The sequence below is a fragment of the Anas platyrhynchos genome, chromosome 11, assembly GCF_047663525.1.
Source record: "Anas platyrhynchos isolate ZD024472 breed Pekin duck chromosome 11, IASCAAS_PekinDuck_T2T, whole genome shotgun sequence".
NCBI lineage: Eukaryota > Metazoa > Chordata > Aves > Anseriformes > Anatidae > Anas > Anas platyrhynchos.
This window is the reverse complement of record NC_092597.1, coordinates 9,286,729-9,299,910: the sequence shown is the minus strand read 5'-3', so window position 1 is coordinate 9,299,910 and position 13,182 is coordinate 9,286,729. Positions and strand designations below refer to the sequence as shown.

The window sequence follows — 13,182 nt, the reverse complement described above, 5'->3', positions numbered from 1 at the left end:
TAGTAAACATCTCAGACTGTACCTCTGTGCATTTGTATCCCCATAAGGGGAAGGACGGCATGAATCATACATTCCTGCTGAAAGCTCACGTGCCTGTTAATTGCTTTGCTACCAAGCCACAGAACAGCCTTGTGTGAAATGCTGGTTGAGAATCATGGGCTAAAAGAGATGCTGTTGCTCCCACCTGACAGCTGATACTTCCCATCTGTGGGACAGCTGCTGTTCCAAGAACACCTCTGCATACCATGGTTTGGCATGTTTGGGATTATGAGAGGCACAAAGTAGTGACTCTGCAGGAGGTTTTGAATTGATCAGGATGCCATTGAAAATAGGATTTGTCTGCTAGCAAGGCAGTTCACAGCCTTCAACCCTGTTCTGTAAGCAGGGAGGCTTTATTTGGTTATTGTTGTTATTATTTTTAATAGGGGGTTGGTTCAGTGGAAGCTTTGCATTAGTGTTAGTATTACTGGGATTGTGATTTTTTTTCAACTTCATGAGTAAATTATATGCACAGTGACAGTAAAATGTTTAAGAAATGCTGGCAAAAATGTTACATTATTGGTACCATTTCTCCAGTCATCGTCATCTTGTTTTCTAAATACTATTGCATTTACATGTGATTTTTCATTAACTACAACAAAAAACTGGCATTGAATGTAAAGTATATGGGCAAATACTGTATTTAATTAGAATGGTTATAAATCCCAGGTGTGTTCACTTTAGTTTTACTGCCATTTTACTAAAATACTAATTTTGGTTTCTTATATTTGTTACTATGAAAAATGATGCTCTCTCTTCCTCATAGCTTAGTTCAGCAGCGTTGTCTTTTTGTGCTTCTACAGACCTCATTTTTATTTTCATAAATACAACATCTGTAATTTTTCAAGTCGCTTTCTCTCTGAGCATTTTGGCTTCTTTTTCATTGTTTTGTGAAAGTTTCACATTCATTCTTACTGGATGCTTTTATTGCTTTTGCTTCTTAGATACAAGCACTAGCAGTTCTTGAACTGTCAACACAATTTGTTTAATTATCTCTAACCTCTCCCTTCCCCTTCCGCATCCTTTTTCTTATATGTTTTTGGTCGTGTTTAACTTTAGGCTGCATTTCCTGCCCTTTTTAAAATTTCCTTTGCTGAAGTCCTGCATGTGTGTTGTTGCAGGTTGGCCTTCACTGCAGTCCTTCCTATTTAGATCTTTCCTTCTCAGATTGCATCCTTTCTGGCGCGTTGTTTATCATTGTACCAAGAATTGCTGGTGACCTTTCAAATGTTCTTTTTAACATATTGGAGTAGGAGGATATTTGAAAGCTGTGGGTGTGGCTTTGTAATTGCATGCTTGCTATTCCTACTAATTAATGATGAGTGTCCTCTCCTTCTCTGATGACTGTTTTTAAGAATTGAAAGAAAATGAATTTATTAACTGTTGCAATGCCACTAAGTGATGCTATTTTAGAAAAGAAAAAAAAAAAAAAGCCTAAGTAACAGCATGTCACTCAGGTCTTGCCACCTGAATGTTATCACCTGAAAAACATAAGATCTAGTAACAGTGCAACAAGTGTAGGCTGCTGAATGGGGGCCTGATCTGTGTTAGTAAAGCCTGTCAGGTGTGATGAAGCATGTGCTTAACTCAGAGCAAGCAAGGATTAGGTCTCTTTGTCCTCACAGCACAATGGAGCTGAAGACTTGACAAAGAAACACTAGGTAAAAAAAAACAAAAACTGGACACTTTTTCTCCATTCCTGATTTCTGGGCCAGTTTTAATTGCAGAAAAATAAGGGTGAATAAAGATGTCTAAGCACTGTGAACACTCTTGCAAAGCCTGGGTGATGCTAGTTCTATTAACTTTATGAAGGTGAGTTCTAAACAAAAATAAAAAATCAGTAGGTGATATTCTTGAGCCAATGCAATGCAAAACTCCAAGGGTTCCTGGTGCTTTTCTTTCAGATCTCAGTTTTCAAGCTGATCAGCTTGTTGAAATGCAGAGTAAGATGGAAATAAATTTTCTGACAGAAAGAAATCAGGACCTTGTCAGGAGGTCACTCAAACTTTTCCAAGATAGCTTTGAAACTAAAACCAAACAAAACACCTCACCAACCCCTGTTATTTAGTTGGATTGTTTTATCAAAAATCTGTGCAAAAGGTAATGTTTAAAATCCTGCTTAATTAAATTTCTGAGTTGTCTGTACACAATTTGGGTAGACCTGTGCGGTGTCAAGAGTTGGACTTGATGATCCTTAAGGGTCCCTTCCAACTCAGGATATTCTATGATTCTAGGATTCTATGAATTCATTCTCTTCCACAGAAGTTTTATTAGTTTGTTCAGTGATTTAGACAAATCTATTTTGGAAAGTGAAATTTTAAATAACAGTAAAGAATGTAAAAGGATGTGACACAACTGAGAGATGGTCAGTATGTCTGAGTGTGGTCAGGGTGCTGGAGAAAAGCATACGGTCAGATCAGCCCCTGCAAATGGAAATGCTGAAGCATTGCAAAAAATTGAAGCAAACATACAGCAGTGGATGGGTGCAGAAGGCTGCAGGTTCTGTAGAGATAAATAATAAAAACAAAACAAGAACACATACAATAAAAAAACAAACAACACAACAGGATATAAGATATAAGAAAAATAAAATAGAAAAGAAAGGTTCACATCTTTGCCCATTTGCTGTGTACTTTCAAGGTGTTTATCAACTGCATTTTTGTTTGGGGAGGAGCAGCTGTAAAATGTTTTATCCAAGGAAACCTCTTTCCCTGCTGATGCTTTACGTGGGAACGATTTCTCTGTTGAAGTTGATGTTTTACGTGTACGGGGAGATGTTTCCATGTTCCAAGCGTGGTCACATACAGACATGAGAATAATGTCTTTTTGCTGTTTGCAGGCAAAAACTGGGACCTGACAGCTGCTTTGAGTGACTATGAGCAGCTCCGGCAGGTGCACACCGCCAACCTGCCACAGGTGTTTAACGAGGGCAAGCACTGCAAGCAGCCAGAGCCAGAGCAGCCCCCTCAGGTGACAAAGGCTGAGCGGCCCTGCCTGCAGAGGCAGGATGACATTGCTCAAGGTAAGAGCTCTTCTTGGGGGCTTCTGGGGGCAAGCAGCTTTCTAGCTTGTCTGCTGGTGACTTGTGCTTGTCTGTGCGGAGCTGGAAGTCATCGTCCTTCAGGCTGTGAGCTGTGTCACTGTGATGGGCTTTGCGGTGCTGCCACTGGACCCTGCGTTCCACATTTCGTTTGTCATGAGCTTTTCCTCAGCTCTGCAAATTACGTTTTTAATGAGCGATTCATACAAAAATGCATTGTTCCTAAGCAGTCCTGTGGTATGCATAAAGGGAGTTAATAAGAGGGTGTCAAAGACCACTACTGGATGCAGTTTTCTGTGCTTCATGAGACCAAGAAAGGTTAATAATAATAATAATAAATTTTTAAATTGGCATTTCAACCTTTGCATTCTTTTTGATAGTATGTGAGTAGTCTGTATGAAATCTATGAATTTCAGCTCTAAATTCTTGTTCTTTTATGGTTTTCCAGAAGAAAGAACAGCCCTACTCAAGCCCCACCAAATAGAAATTTAAACCTTAGGAAGAAAAGTGAGTCAGCTACCTCTAGCAGTTGATTTCCAGTACAGCATGAGAAGCATTAGAATTTACTTTCTTGCATGCAATTCCATTATAGGTTTTATTGCAGACCCCTATTTTGCTCAGACTGTTGGAATGCATTTCTTTTTCATACTACTTTATCAAGGAACTGTAGTTTGCACTAAGGTAAATCTAAAAGCCTGATAGTTTCTTATGTAGGGACGTAATAGCACTACCTTGGTGATTTCAGTAGGGCTTTCTATGCAGGTGTTAGAAGGATGAGAAAGTCTTCCCTTTTTCTCCCAGCTCTTGCCTCCTATTAAACAGGAAATGGCATCAGTTATTACAAGTATCATCAAAGCTTTATTTTAAATAGAAAATTTCCACCAGTAGAAAAGGAGCTGCAGTGCTTCTTATGACTCCTAAAAGTGTGAGTTAATACAGATAGAGGGAGGAAGAGTAGCACACTGTAGTTGATAAAGCTGTTTGCTTCCATCCTCATTAGGATCTAACTGTCAAGTCTTACACAGAAATGTCTATTTGATATTTTTGTGTCAGCAGTAGGCAGTGTGGTGTAAGTTTGGCTTTAAACATCTGGACTGACAGTAAATTTGCTACCACCTTGGTGCATAACTGAAGTCCTTCATGACTTCTTCATGATCATTGAGCCGTCTCTGACTAAAGTTCCGAAATTGGAGCGAGGAGGATGTTCTGGGAGGAGCAGTGAAGGGAAAAGAGGGTCTTGTGATGGACCAGTTTAGGTTAATCTCCACTGTTAAGGATGGATAGAGTGAGTACAAGTTGTTGGCAGGCCTGAGGTCAGTCTCTTTGAAGCACAGAAAGGCAACAGGACTGTGGTTCTAAGGAGTGCCACTCCTCAGGTGCAGAAAGAAACTTTATGCTCAATGTTAAACTTCTGAGAGAGAAGACCAGTAGCATTTGATGAACATAAATCCCAAGCGGGTACAAAATGTTCATTTCAGTTTTAAAAGATATAAACAGGAGTACAGGCCAGAAACTAAACAGAGGGAAACTTCCTCTGGGCATCTGAGGAAATGCTCTAGCAGTGGTTTCTGCATCACTGTGAAATGATACCCCAGAACAACTGGGTGGAGTTCTTGTGTGATGAAGGAAATGTGCTGGCGTAAGGACAGCACGTGGACTCAATCAACAGAAATGCTTCAGTCCCTGCAGAGAACACAGAGTAATACAAATATCCTTTAATAAGGCTACTTCATAGTGTTGGCCAAAACATGTAGCAAAAGAAGGAAAAGGCTTGCATCTTGCAGTTTATAAGCCGCTTTTATTGTAACTGTTAAATAAACTTCTTAATCCAAAAGTTAAACAGCTTTCACAGAATTAGAGCTGTTCCATGGAAGCACAGACAAAAGGAAGAAAGGCAACTATTCCTCCTTAATGAATTGTCATCAGTTTATGCTTACCGGCTAACACAACCAGATGTTAGCTGAAGGCATTACCCCACACACAACAAAAAAAGTTGTTGCTCTCAGGTACCAATTTAATGTTTTGCAAAATATGATGCTTTCACTTGATTGCAGAATTGGAAATACTCTTTTTTGTAGATGAATATTCTACATGTTACAGCTAATCTTGTCTTATAAAATAAGAAATTACCAATTCAAATCAAACCATAATCTCGTTCACCCCCACCTGTTGTAGTAGGCAGTTTCTCAGAAAAAACAAGCAATGTTACAATTTGTCTATTTAAAAAATGAGATTGCTTTCTGAAGTTTAACTAATTCCCTTTAAAACTGCTATCTGAAACCTTTTACTTGTTGTAACTGTACAGTGTGTCTGTAGTTTGTCACAAGTTTGTAGTTTTACCATGTTCAAAAATATTTCTCAGTTTTAACTGAATGATTTGTGGTTTAAACACTTGAAGAGTGTTAATGTAGTACGTGAGTTTTTCTGTTACCCATTTGCTGGTACCTGAACTGAGGACATGCAGTAAACTAAGATGACACAATAGTTGTGTTTTGTCCCTTTGACATTACAATGCTTATTTTGCATTATCAACCCTTTACTGGCTGTTCCATATGTGGCATATGTCAGCAAAGAAGTTCAATAAATCATAAGACGTTAGATTGAGTGTTTTAGATAAAATATCATTCCTGTATACTAGACTTGTTATTTTCATTGTTCTTTTTGAACTGTGTATTTTTCCTTGGATTAGGATTTAAAACAAAACAAAACAAAAAAACAACCACAAAACACATGCCTAAAAACTGAGTTTGTCTTAAGTTCAGTATAATGATGGAAAATTTGTGTTCAGATAGACTGTCCTGAGATTAAAACAGCGTGGCACTTGAAATGAAGTGATTGAAGAGTGCTGTATTTTACATTCACAAGTCAATCAGATAATGCTTAGAACTCTCAAATTTTCGTCCATCTGCCAGTAAATGTTTCTCATAATACATCTTTGGAAACAAACAAACAAAAGCTTTCCAGCTTTTTTTTTTTTTTTTTTTTTTTTTTTTTAATAGAAGTGGTCATCTTTCATGTCTTTACTTTTACTGTTCTGTCTATTTTGCTAGAAGACATGCCACAGGGATTTGTAATCATAACTAAGCAATCCTTTGCCATAGCGAAATAACCCCAAAACAGAAACAAACAAGAAGCAGAATACATTCCCAAGTGAAATGAATAGGCATTCACCAGACTTTTGGTGCTGAATGGTTTTCAGTGTAGTGTCACAGGCTGTATCATCTTTCTGGTTTCTTTACAGAGAAGCGGCTTTCCAGAGGCATTTCTCACGCCAGCTCAGCCATAGTCTCTCTTGCTCGATCACATGTAGCAAACGAGTGCAGCAATGAACAGTTCCCTTTGGAGATGCCCATCTACACATTCCAGCTACCAGACCTTAGCGTGTACAGTGAAGATTTCAGAAGCTTCATTGAACGTGACTTAATTGAGCAGGCTACAATGGTTGCTTTGGAGCAAGCAGGTGGGTAAGGACTTCAGATGTCAGCAGCTGGGCAATCTGACATTTGCTTTGATGTTCATAATGATGCCTCATTTCTGGAGTTTGTGCATTCCACATGGGAAATAAGTATCAGAGACTAAAAGAAATCAGTCTGCTCTGCAAAATGACAAATACCCTGATCCTCTATTTCTCTTAAAGCTTTATAAAGAAAACTGTCAAATCTGCTTAATAAAACAAAGATGGTGTGGGAGGAAGGAAAGGAGGGATTGATGGGGAGGTCGGGCAATAGAAAAAAGCGGGTGGTCAAAGGGGATGGTGCTTCTAGTGCTCGTGAGGAAATTACATTGCAGTGACTAACAAAGGAAACATCTTCAAGTTCTATTGTAGCTTGAGAAACATTTTTCAATATACATCTCATATATTATTGGTTCTGTAAGAAGGAACTGAAGATTGTGAAAGTAATACTTCATTATTGCCATGAAAGAAGTGAAATTCTGATTTTAATTCAGATTTATTAGTAGTGTAAAGTTTTAAGTCATTTTGAAAGATTTGAAGAAAATGTATTTAAAATTAATATCTGTGCCCCAGGAAACACAAAATTTACTAACAAACCATGAAATTAACACATCTATATAGTGAACGTTCAGTGTATTCACTGAAATGTTGACTCTTTTTAAACTGGTGTAACTAAATGCATCTAAGCCTGTAAGAGTGGAACTTGCAGAGAGACCACAGATCAGAGGACGGAGATGTGTGATATAATTTAGGGACTGGATGATACAGGGACAGATGCGTTGGTCCAAAAAATCATGTGGGCAGGTGCGGTAGGACTGAGATCCCAGTGGGGTGTAGCTTGCATGCTAGGAGATGGGACGATGGACAAACTTTACAAATACAGAACAAAAGGAGATAGAAAGGAGAGGGTTAGGTTTTTGGTCTGCAGCCAGTAGTCAGTGATGGTTTGCCTCAAAACATCAGACATTGAAATGCAGCTGTCCAGGATTTGCTTCATAAGCAGATCAGGCATTTTTAATGTAGAAAAGACAGGTAAGGAAGTGGGGAGCAGCAGTCTTATCTCCTGATCTTCTGTCCGAAACCACTGCAACAGGTGAAAAGCAGGCACATGTATAAGATTACACCACTGAAAACTACTGAGAATTCCCTGCCTCTGAGCATTCCTCTCAAATCTCTCTGACAATTAGAATGAATTATTAATTTCTTCACATTACTTTAATTGGGGCAGTACTATGATTCACACTACGGAAGTCCTTCTGTTGGCTATTTATAAAATATTATGAAAGTGGGAAAAATCAGCAAGTGTTTTGCTCCTGACGCTGGTTAGTACACTGAGCGAAGCCTGAGAGTCCCCCCAATACTATTTGTATTATGAAGGTGACTTCTTCCGAGAGCCTCTGGAAAGCTGAAGAGGAGGCTGTTTTGACTGTTGTGCTTGCAGTTTTGATCACAGGTATTGTTGTAACCTCTGTGGACTTAATTTACTTGTGTGAGCATTTCATTCAAGTAAATTAGAACTTCTGGGAAACGGTTCTTCAGTTCAAGTTAGTTAAACAGGAACTGAATATTTAAAAAAAAAAAAAAAAAAAAAAGTTTAAGACTTCATGTAAACAACTGACTTGTCTGTATTTAAGACATGCAAATATTTTTTCCTTTTATTTCGTGCCTATTATAGACATACTGTCTGAAGTGAAGAACATGAATTACAGAGACATTCAGAATGAGACATTTTGTCTCCTACCAACAGAGGGCCCAGTTTGACTATGCTTTGGTTATTTACATCAAAATATTTGTGGATAAGGTGCATTCCTAGCAAAGGGCCAAAATCTATTTAAAAAAAGAAAAAAAAAAAAAGAGAGAGAGAAAAAAGAGAGATGAAGATGACAAAGAAAATGGGACTTGAAGCTCTTGAAGCTTCAGTAGCTAAGGCTGGAGATAACTGTTAAAGGAAAAGAGATGTGTGTGCTTCTGTTCTGGTTTAAGGGCATGAATTTCAATAGGAGGAAAAAAAGCTGATTAGGCAAGAGAAGGAGGAGCTTTTTTAGGAACACAGAGTAGCTTACTATTCACAAAACATAGCAAAAATAATAGACTAGCACATTTTGTCTGAAGTGTCCAGATGAGCTGGGCATCTATTTAAAAAAAAAAAAAAAAAAGTGAGAGGGGTTAAATTCTCTTTTTAGATGTGCAGGCACTTGCTGCCATTGTATCTATATGTAAAAGGTTGTTCAGGTTGCTTCCTACCTGTACAGAAACTGAGCAAAACTCCTGTTCTACTCGTTAATGCTGTGTCAGATTAGCAAGGAAAGATCCAGTAAAGGCAGAATGCTTTACCTACTCTCTGCTGCTGCAGTGTATGCTTTACTATTTACATGATTGCTTTCTGATTCTTTTCTCTTATATATTAGGATTCACAGTGCACTTGTAAGAGCATTTGGGGCTTTTGTGCATCATAGAAACTCAGCTGGTCGTTACTGCCTGGAATGAGGCCAGGCAGCAGGGTGTGTACAGGCTGATCTGGATGCTGTTGCAGCAGTCAGAGTAGTTCTTTCATGGAGGATGGCTCGGGTGTGATAATCTTAAATGAGGTCTGCATGAAAGGAATCACATAATTCCAAATATTTTGCTGCAGGAAGTTGATTTCCTTTACATATACGTGTTCACCGTGAGCAGCTAATGTTTAGCCTAGCAGATTATGAAAGCTGCTTGGCTGGATGGGAGGTACAGATAAAGCACAAAACTGCTGTACTGATAAGTTCAGAAATCCATAATGTAGGCAGCAGGATGGCTACAATAAGTGGTCTAACACAGGGTTTGTACTGAACAGAAAAAAAAGTTCTGTTGCTCTGCTGAAATGTAACTATAAATATTAAACTGTATGAACTTGAAAACTATTTTTTACTAAGCATATAATACAGCTGTGGTCAAAATAAACAGTAATATATTGCCTGGGTTTTACTTCCCCAGAAACAAATACCTCAAAGTTCTGGAAGTGCTTAATTCCAAACTGTTAAAAATTAAGCTTTGATTTAAAAGAGAAAAGAAAAGGGAAAAAAAAAAAGTGTATTTTCAGGCTGTAAAAATATTTGTCTGTCCCAGAATTTTTAGCAGATTTTCACGCAGTCTATGCAGGGTGCTAGAATAGCAACCACTATAATTACAAGAGAACCGTATTCATTTCCTTTCTAGGCTTGAAATACACACTTACGTAATTCAGTTCTCATATGAATGACAAATACTGTATCACAGAGTAGGATGAAATGCAGTAACGTCACAGAAAAACAGATGGAGAAAGCTAGTAAGACTGGACCAGAGCTCAGTATCCATAGCTGCTTACGCTTATTTCCTTGTTTCTGTGCCATCAGATTTTATGACTTGATTCCCATTCTGGTCAGCAGCTTCTCTGTTGTTTGCACATCAGCAAAAGCGAAGCATTTACTTAGTTGCTCAGTTTTACTTCTGTGAAATTTCTACTTTATTTCTGTAGAATACAGAAATGTAGAATGCCCAGTCATACAGAGCTTGAGAGAGGGCTCGTTGTTTGTCAGATCTCCTTTTCCTGTGCAAGAGAGATTTGTTAAATTGCTGTTTATTAAGTCTTCATAAATTTTCGGTTCTTAATTCTAAAAAAAAAAAAAAAAAAAAGTAATAAATAATGTCTCTATAGACATTTAGTTGAACAGTAGCTTTTTAAGAATATGGACTGGAGAAAATGAAGAGGGAGCAAAGGATTTCTGCAGAGTTTCTATAGAGGTTTTCAATGTTAAGCTAATGTTTGTTTTGAATTTGTTTTTTGTGTGTTCCTACAACCTTGTGCATGTCTGGGGCAATGAATACTTTTAATTGGCCCTAGTAGATGGGAAAAGAGCACAGTATGAGCATTTTTATGGGGTAATCAAAAAGCAGAATAACTTCTGTTGCATATTTTTATTTTCTTGCTTACACTGTTAATGGAGTTTTGCTTAGAGGACGTCATGCATTCTTACCTTATGCCAGTATGTAAGGCAGCAGGGGCTGATATTAAAAGCAAGCCTGGCCCATATTAACACTTAACATGCCTTTGCTGTTCTCCACTGTCTTTTTTTTGACCCATTCACATCGTATAACTGCCTAGAATCTTTTTGGTGCTTTTCTTCCTGTAAATACTGGAACAAGAAGCAATATACCTGTGACTTGTAATAAAATATGGAGGCTTATGGAAATAAAACTTAAACCCTTCTAGTGTCTATTAATAATACTCCAGCATGGAGCATCCTGGGCAACAGCTGTGTTTTATAATAGCTGGCAGAGAAATATTTCTTATTTCCTTTTCTTCTAGTTATAGCTCTTTCAACCTGTCAAAAAAGCTAGTTCATATTCATGACTACAGATGTAGTGGGTTTGTGATAGGGCAGCTTTTCATGTTTGCAACTTGTCCTGGAAGTCATCAGATCCTAGATTTTAAGGTAGTGATTTTCTTCCAAAGCTTAAAAAACTTCTTCTGAGGTACAGCTTACCTTCTCTGCATATAATACATGCTGTGTAGCTGCTTCTATATCAACATGTTTGATTCTTGTCGTGCCCTGCAAATAAGGGAGCAGTGCTCTTCCTCTCCAGGGAGAGCCAATACATGCTTTGCATTATGTGAAGTGTGATGTATAATACATGTACATAGTGCAGGACTAGGATAATATCAGAATACAAGTTGGCAATCTTTTTGGCTATAGGGATACTAGAGTCTGTTGGCATTAAGTCATAAGTGCGTTGCAAAGAAAGGGAAATATCGTGATTTTGTGTGTCTCCAATTTTTTATTGCTAAGTAATAGATCTGGAGAGGACTTTTAATCTCACGGTAAAATTAAGATCAAATTTTGATGTGCTATAGTATGTGGCTGTATTAATTCTCATGGCATTTTTACTGTAATACAAGATGTTTCTTGAAACTGTGTTTTTTAAGATTAAATAGCTTTTGTGAACAAGTAAGAAGCAAAATCAAGTAGGAGACCAACAAGGGAGGGAGAGTGAGAAATCGTCTATTGATACTGTCTTATCAGAGCATTGAGAAATAAGCCTGAGGCACCACTGTTTCCAGTTTTGATTTAAACTCCACATTCCTGTTGTTTCCCTAAAGGTATCTACTATGACCACTAGATCTGAAAAAATGAAAATGCACCACCTTTTTTTTTAAAATCCAATGTATTTCTGGTGTTTTTTTAGCTAGCCATCAGCTTCTTGATATTAAACAAGCCCACAAATTTGTTTTGCATCATCTGCTTGAAATCAGAAAACTTTTATAGAAACCTCCTCAGCTATTAAAATCATGTATAAACATGAGGCTGTATCATTTATTGCCAATAGCTGCTAGTTAATCTCCAAAGCAATGCCACTTATTATTCCCCTAACTCCTCGGGTCTGTCTGTTTTAGGTCTTCTAACAATACTTTAAGCAGCACCTTGGTTTAACTTAATACTGAATATATCACCAAAGCATTCTGCAAGAAACAGGTGGTAAGTTGTTATTGCACAGCCCGCAGACACAGGAGTTGCTAAAAACGATAACTTGTTATTTAAGATTTATCTTCCCCAAAGGCTGTCCAATAGCACTTTAAATTAAGCTTCTTTAAGGCATATTTAATTTAGAATTTAATAAGCCTAGTCTGAGATGCCAGGCATTTAGAAACTAGCTGCCAAATCATATGAGGATTATCAAATGTGCTTATTTACTGATTTGCTATGCATTTTTACCTTTATGGTGTAGTAACCATCAACCTGTACTGACTAATTGAAATTTAATGACATAGATCTTGCTTAGTAGTCAGAACGAGTACTTTAAAGTCACATATTAAAATATCATTAGGCTTTTTTTTTTTTTCTTTTCAGAATGGGTATTAACCTCCTGTAACAAATAACCTTCGGTATAATTTTGTAATGAAAATACATTAAAAGAGGAAACTTTTCTTATTTCTTTGTACTTAGAATTTCTATTTTGGGGGTTTAACCTCAAAAGCAAGACTTACTGTACAAATATATCTATCCTCATCATGTGAGGAAAGGAACTGGGGAGGCACAAGTCTGCAAAGAGCGTTAGCAAAGAAATTGAGTCACCATGGGCTTCCTATTGCATTATTCATTGTATCAATTGCACATTACCTATAGCCTTTCCTATAGCCTTTCCAAAAGTCTTATGAAATATACCAACTGTGCTAATCATTGTTAATCATCTGTTCCTCCTTATCCTCAAAGTTGCCATATAATTAGTCACATTCTCTTTATGTTAAAAACATTCACGTGAACGTTTCACCCATACTTAATACCCCAATAAACTACCATATGGCAATCTGTGTGCCAAGAATGTTGGACTTCTAGTTTTGACTTTGACATTGATATTCTCCATGGCTTGATTTGCTTCATCCAGGTACATCAAATATCTGACCTCAGTCAGTCTGTTTTGCAATATTTTGTGATCTGTGAAGCTTGCTACATACAGCAATATAAGGGGTTCTCTAAATGTTCTCAAAGGGTAAAGCTACATGCTCTCCTAAACATTGAGTTATGGATTTGGTTTCATTTTAAGTTTCTGGTAATGTGCAGCTGTTGATTGTAGGCCTAATCATGATTCAGTCTATGACAAATAAGAAAGAGAATCATCTGTTTGAACAATTCACCTGACT

The 13,182-nt window shown here is 37.5% G+C and overlaps 1 protein-coding gene across 5 annotated transcripts in view; it reads left to right on the top strand.

Annotated features, from left to right (window-relative positions):
* Window positions 1–13,182, top strand: part of OTUD7A (OTU deubiquitinase 7A) — a 118,035-nt gene that overhangs the window by 88,967 nt on the left and 15,886 nt on the right. For all 5 annotated transcript variants that reach the window (XM_038184715.2, XM_038184720.2, XM_038184712.2 and 2 more), the window contains exons 7-8: window positions 2,879–3,061; window positions 6,321–6,539. In XM_038184715.2, the coding sequence (XP_038040643.1) occupies window positions 2,879–3,061; window positions 6,321–6,539 (402 nt within the window). The remainder of the gene's footprint in view (window positions 1–2,878; window positions 3,062–6,320; window positions 6,540–13,182) is intronic.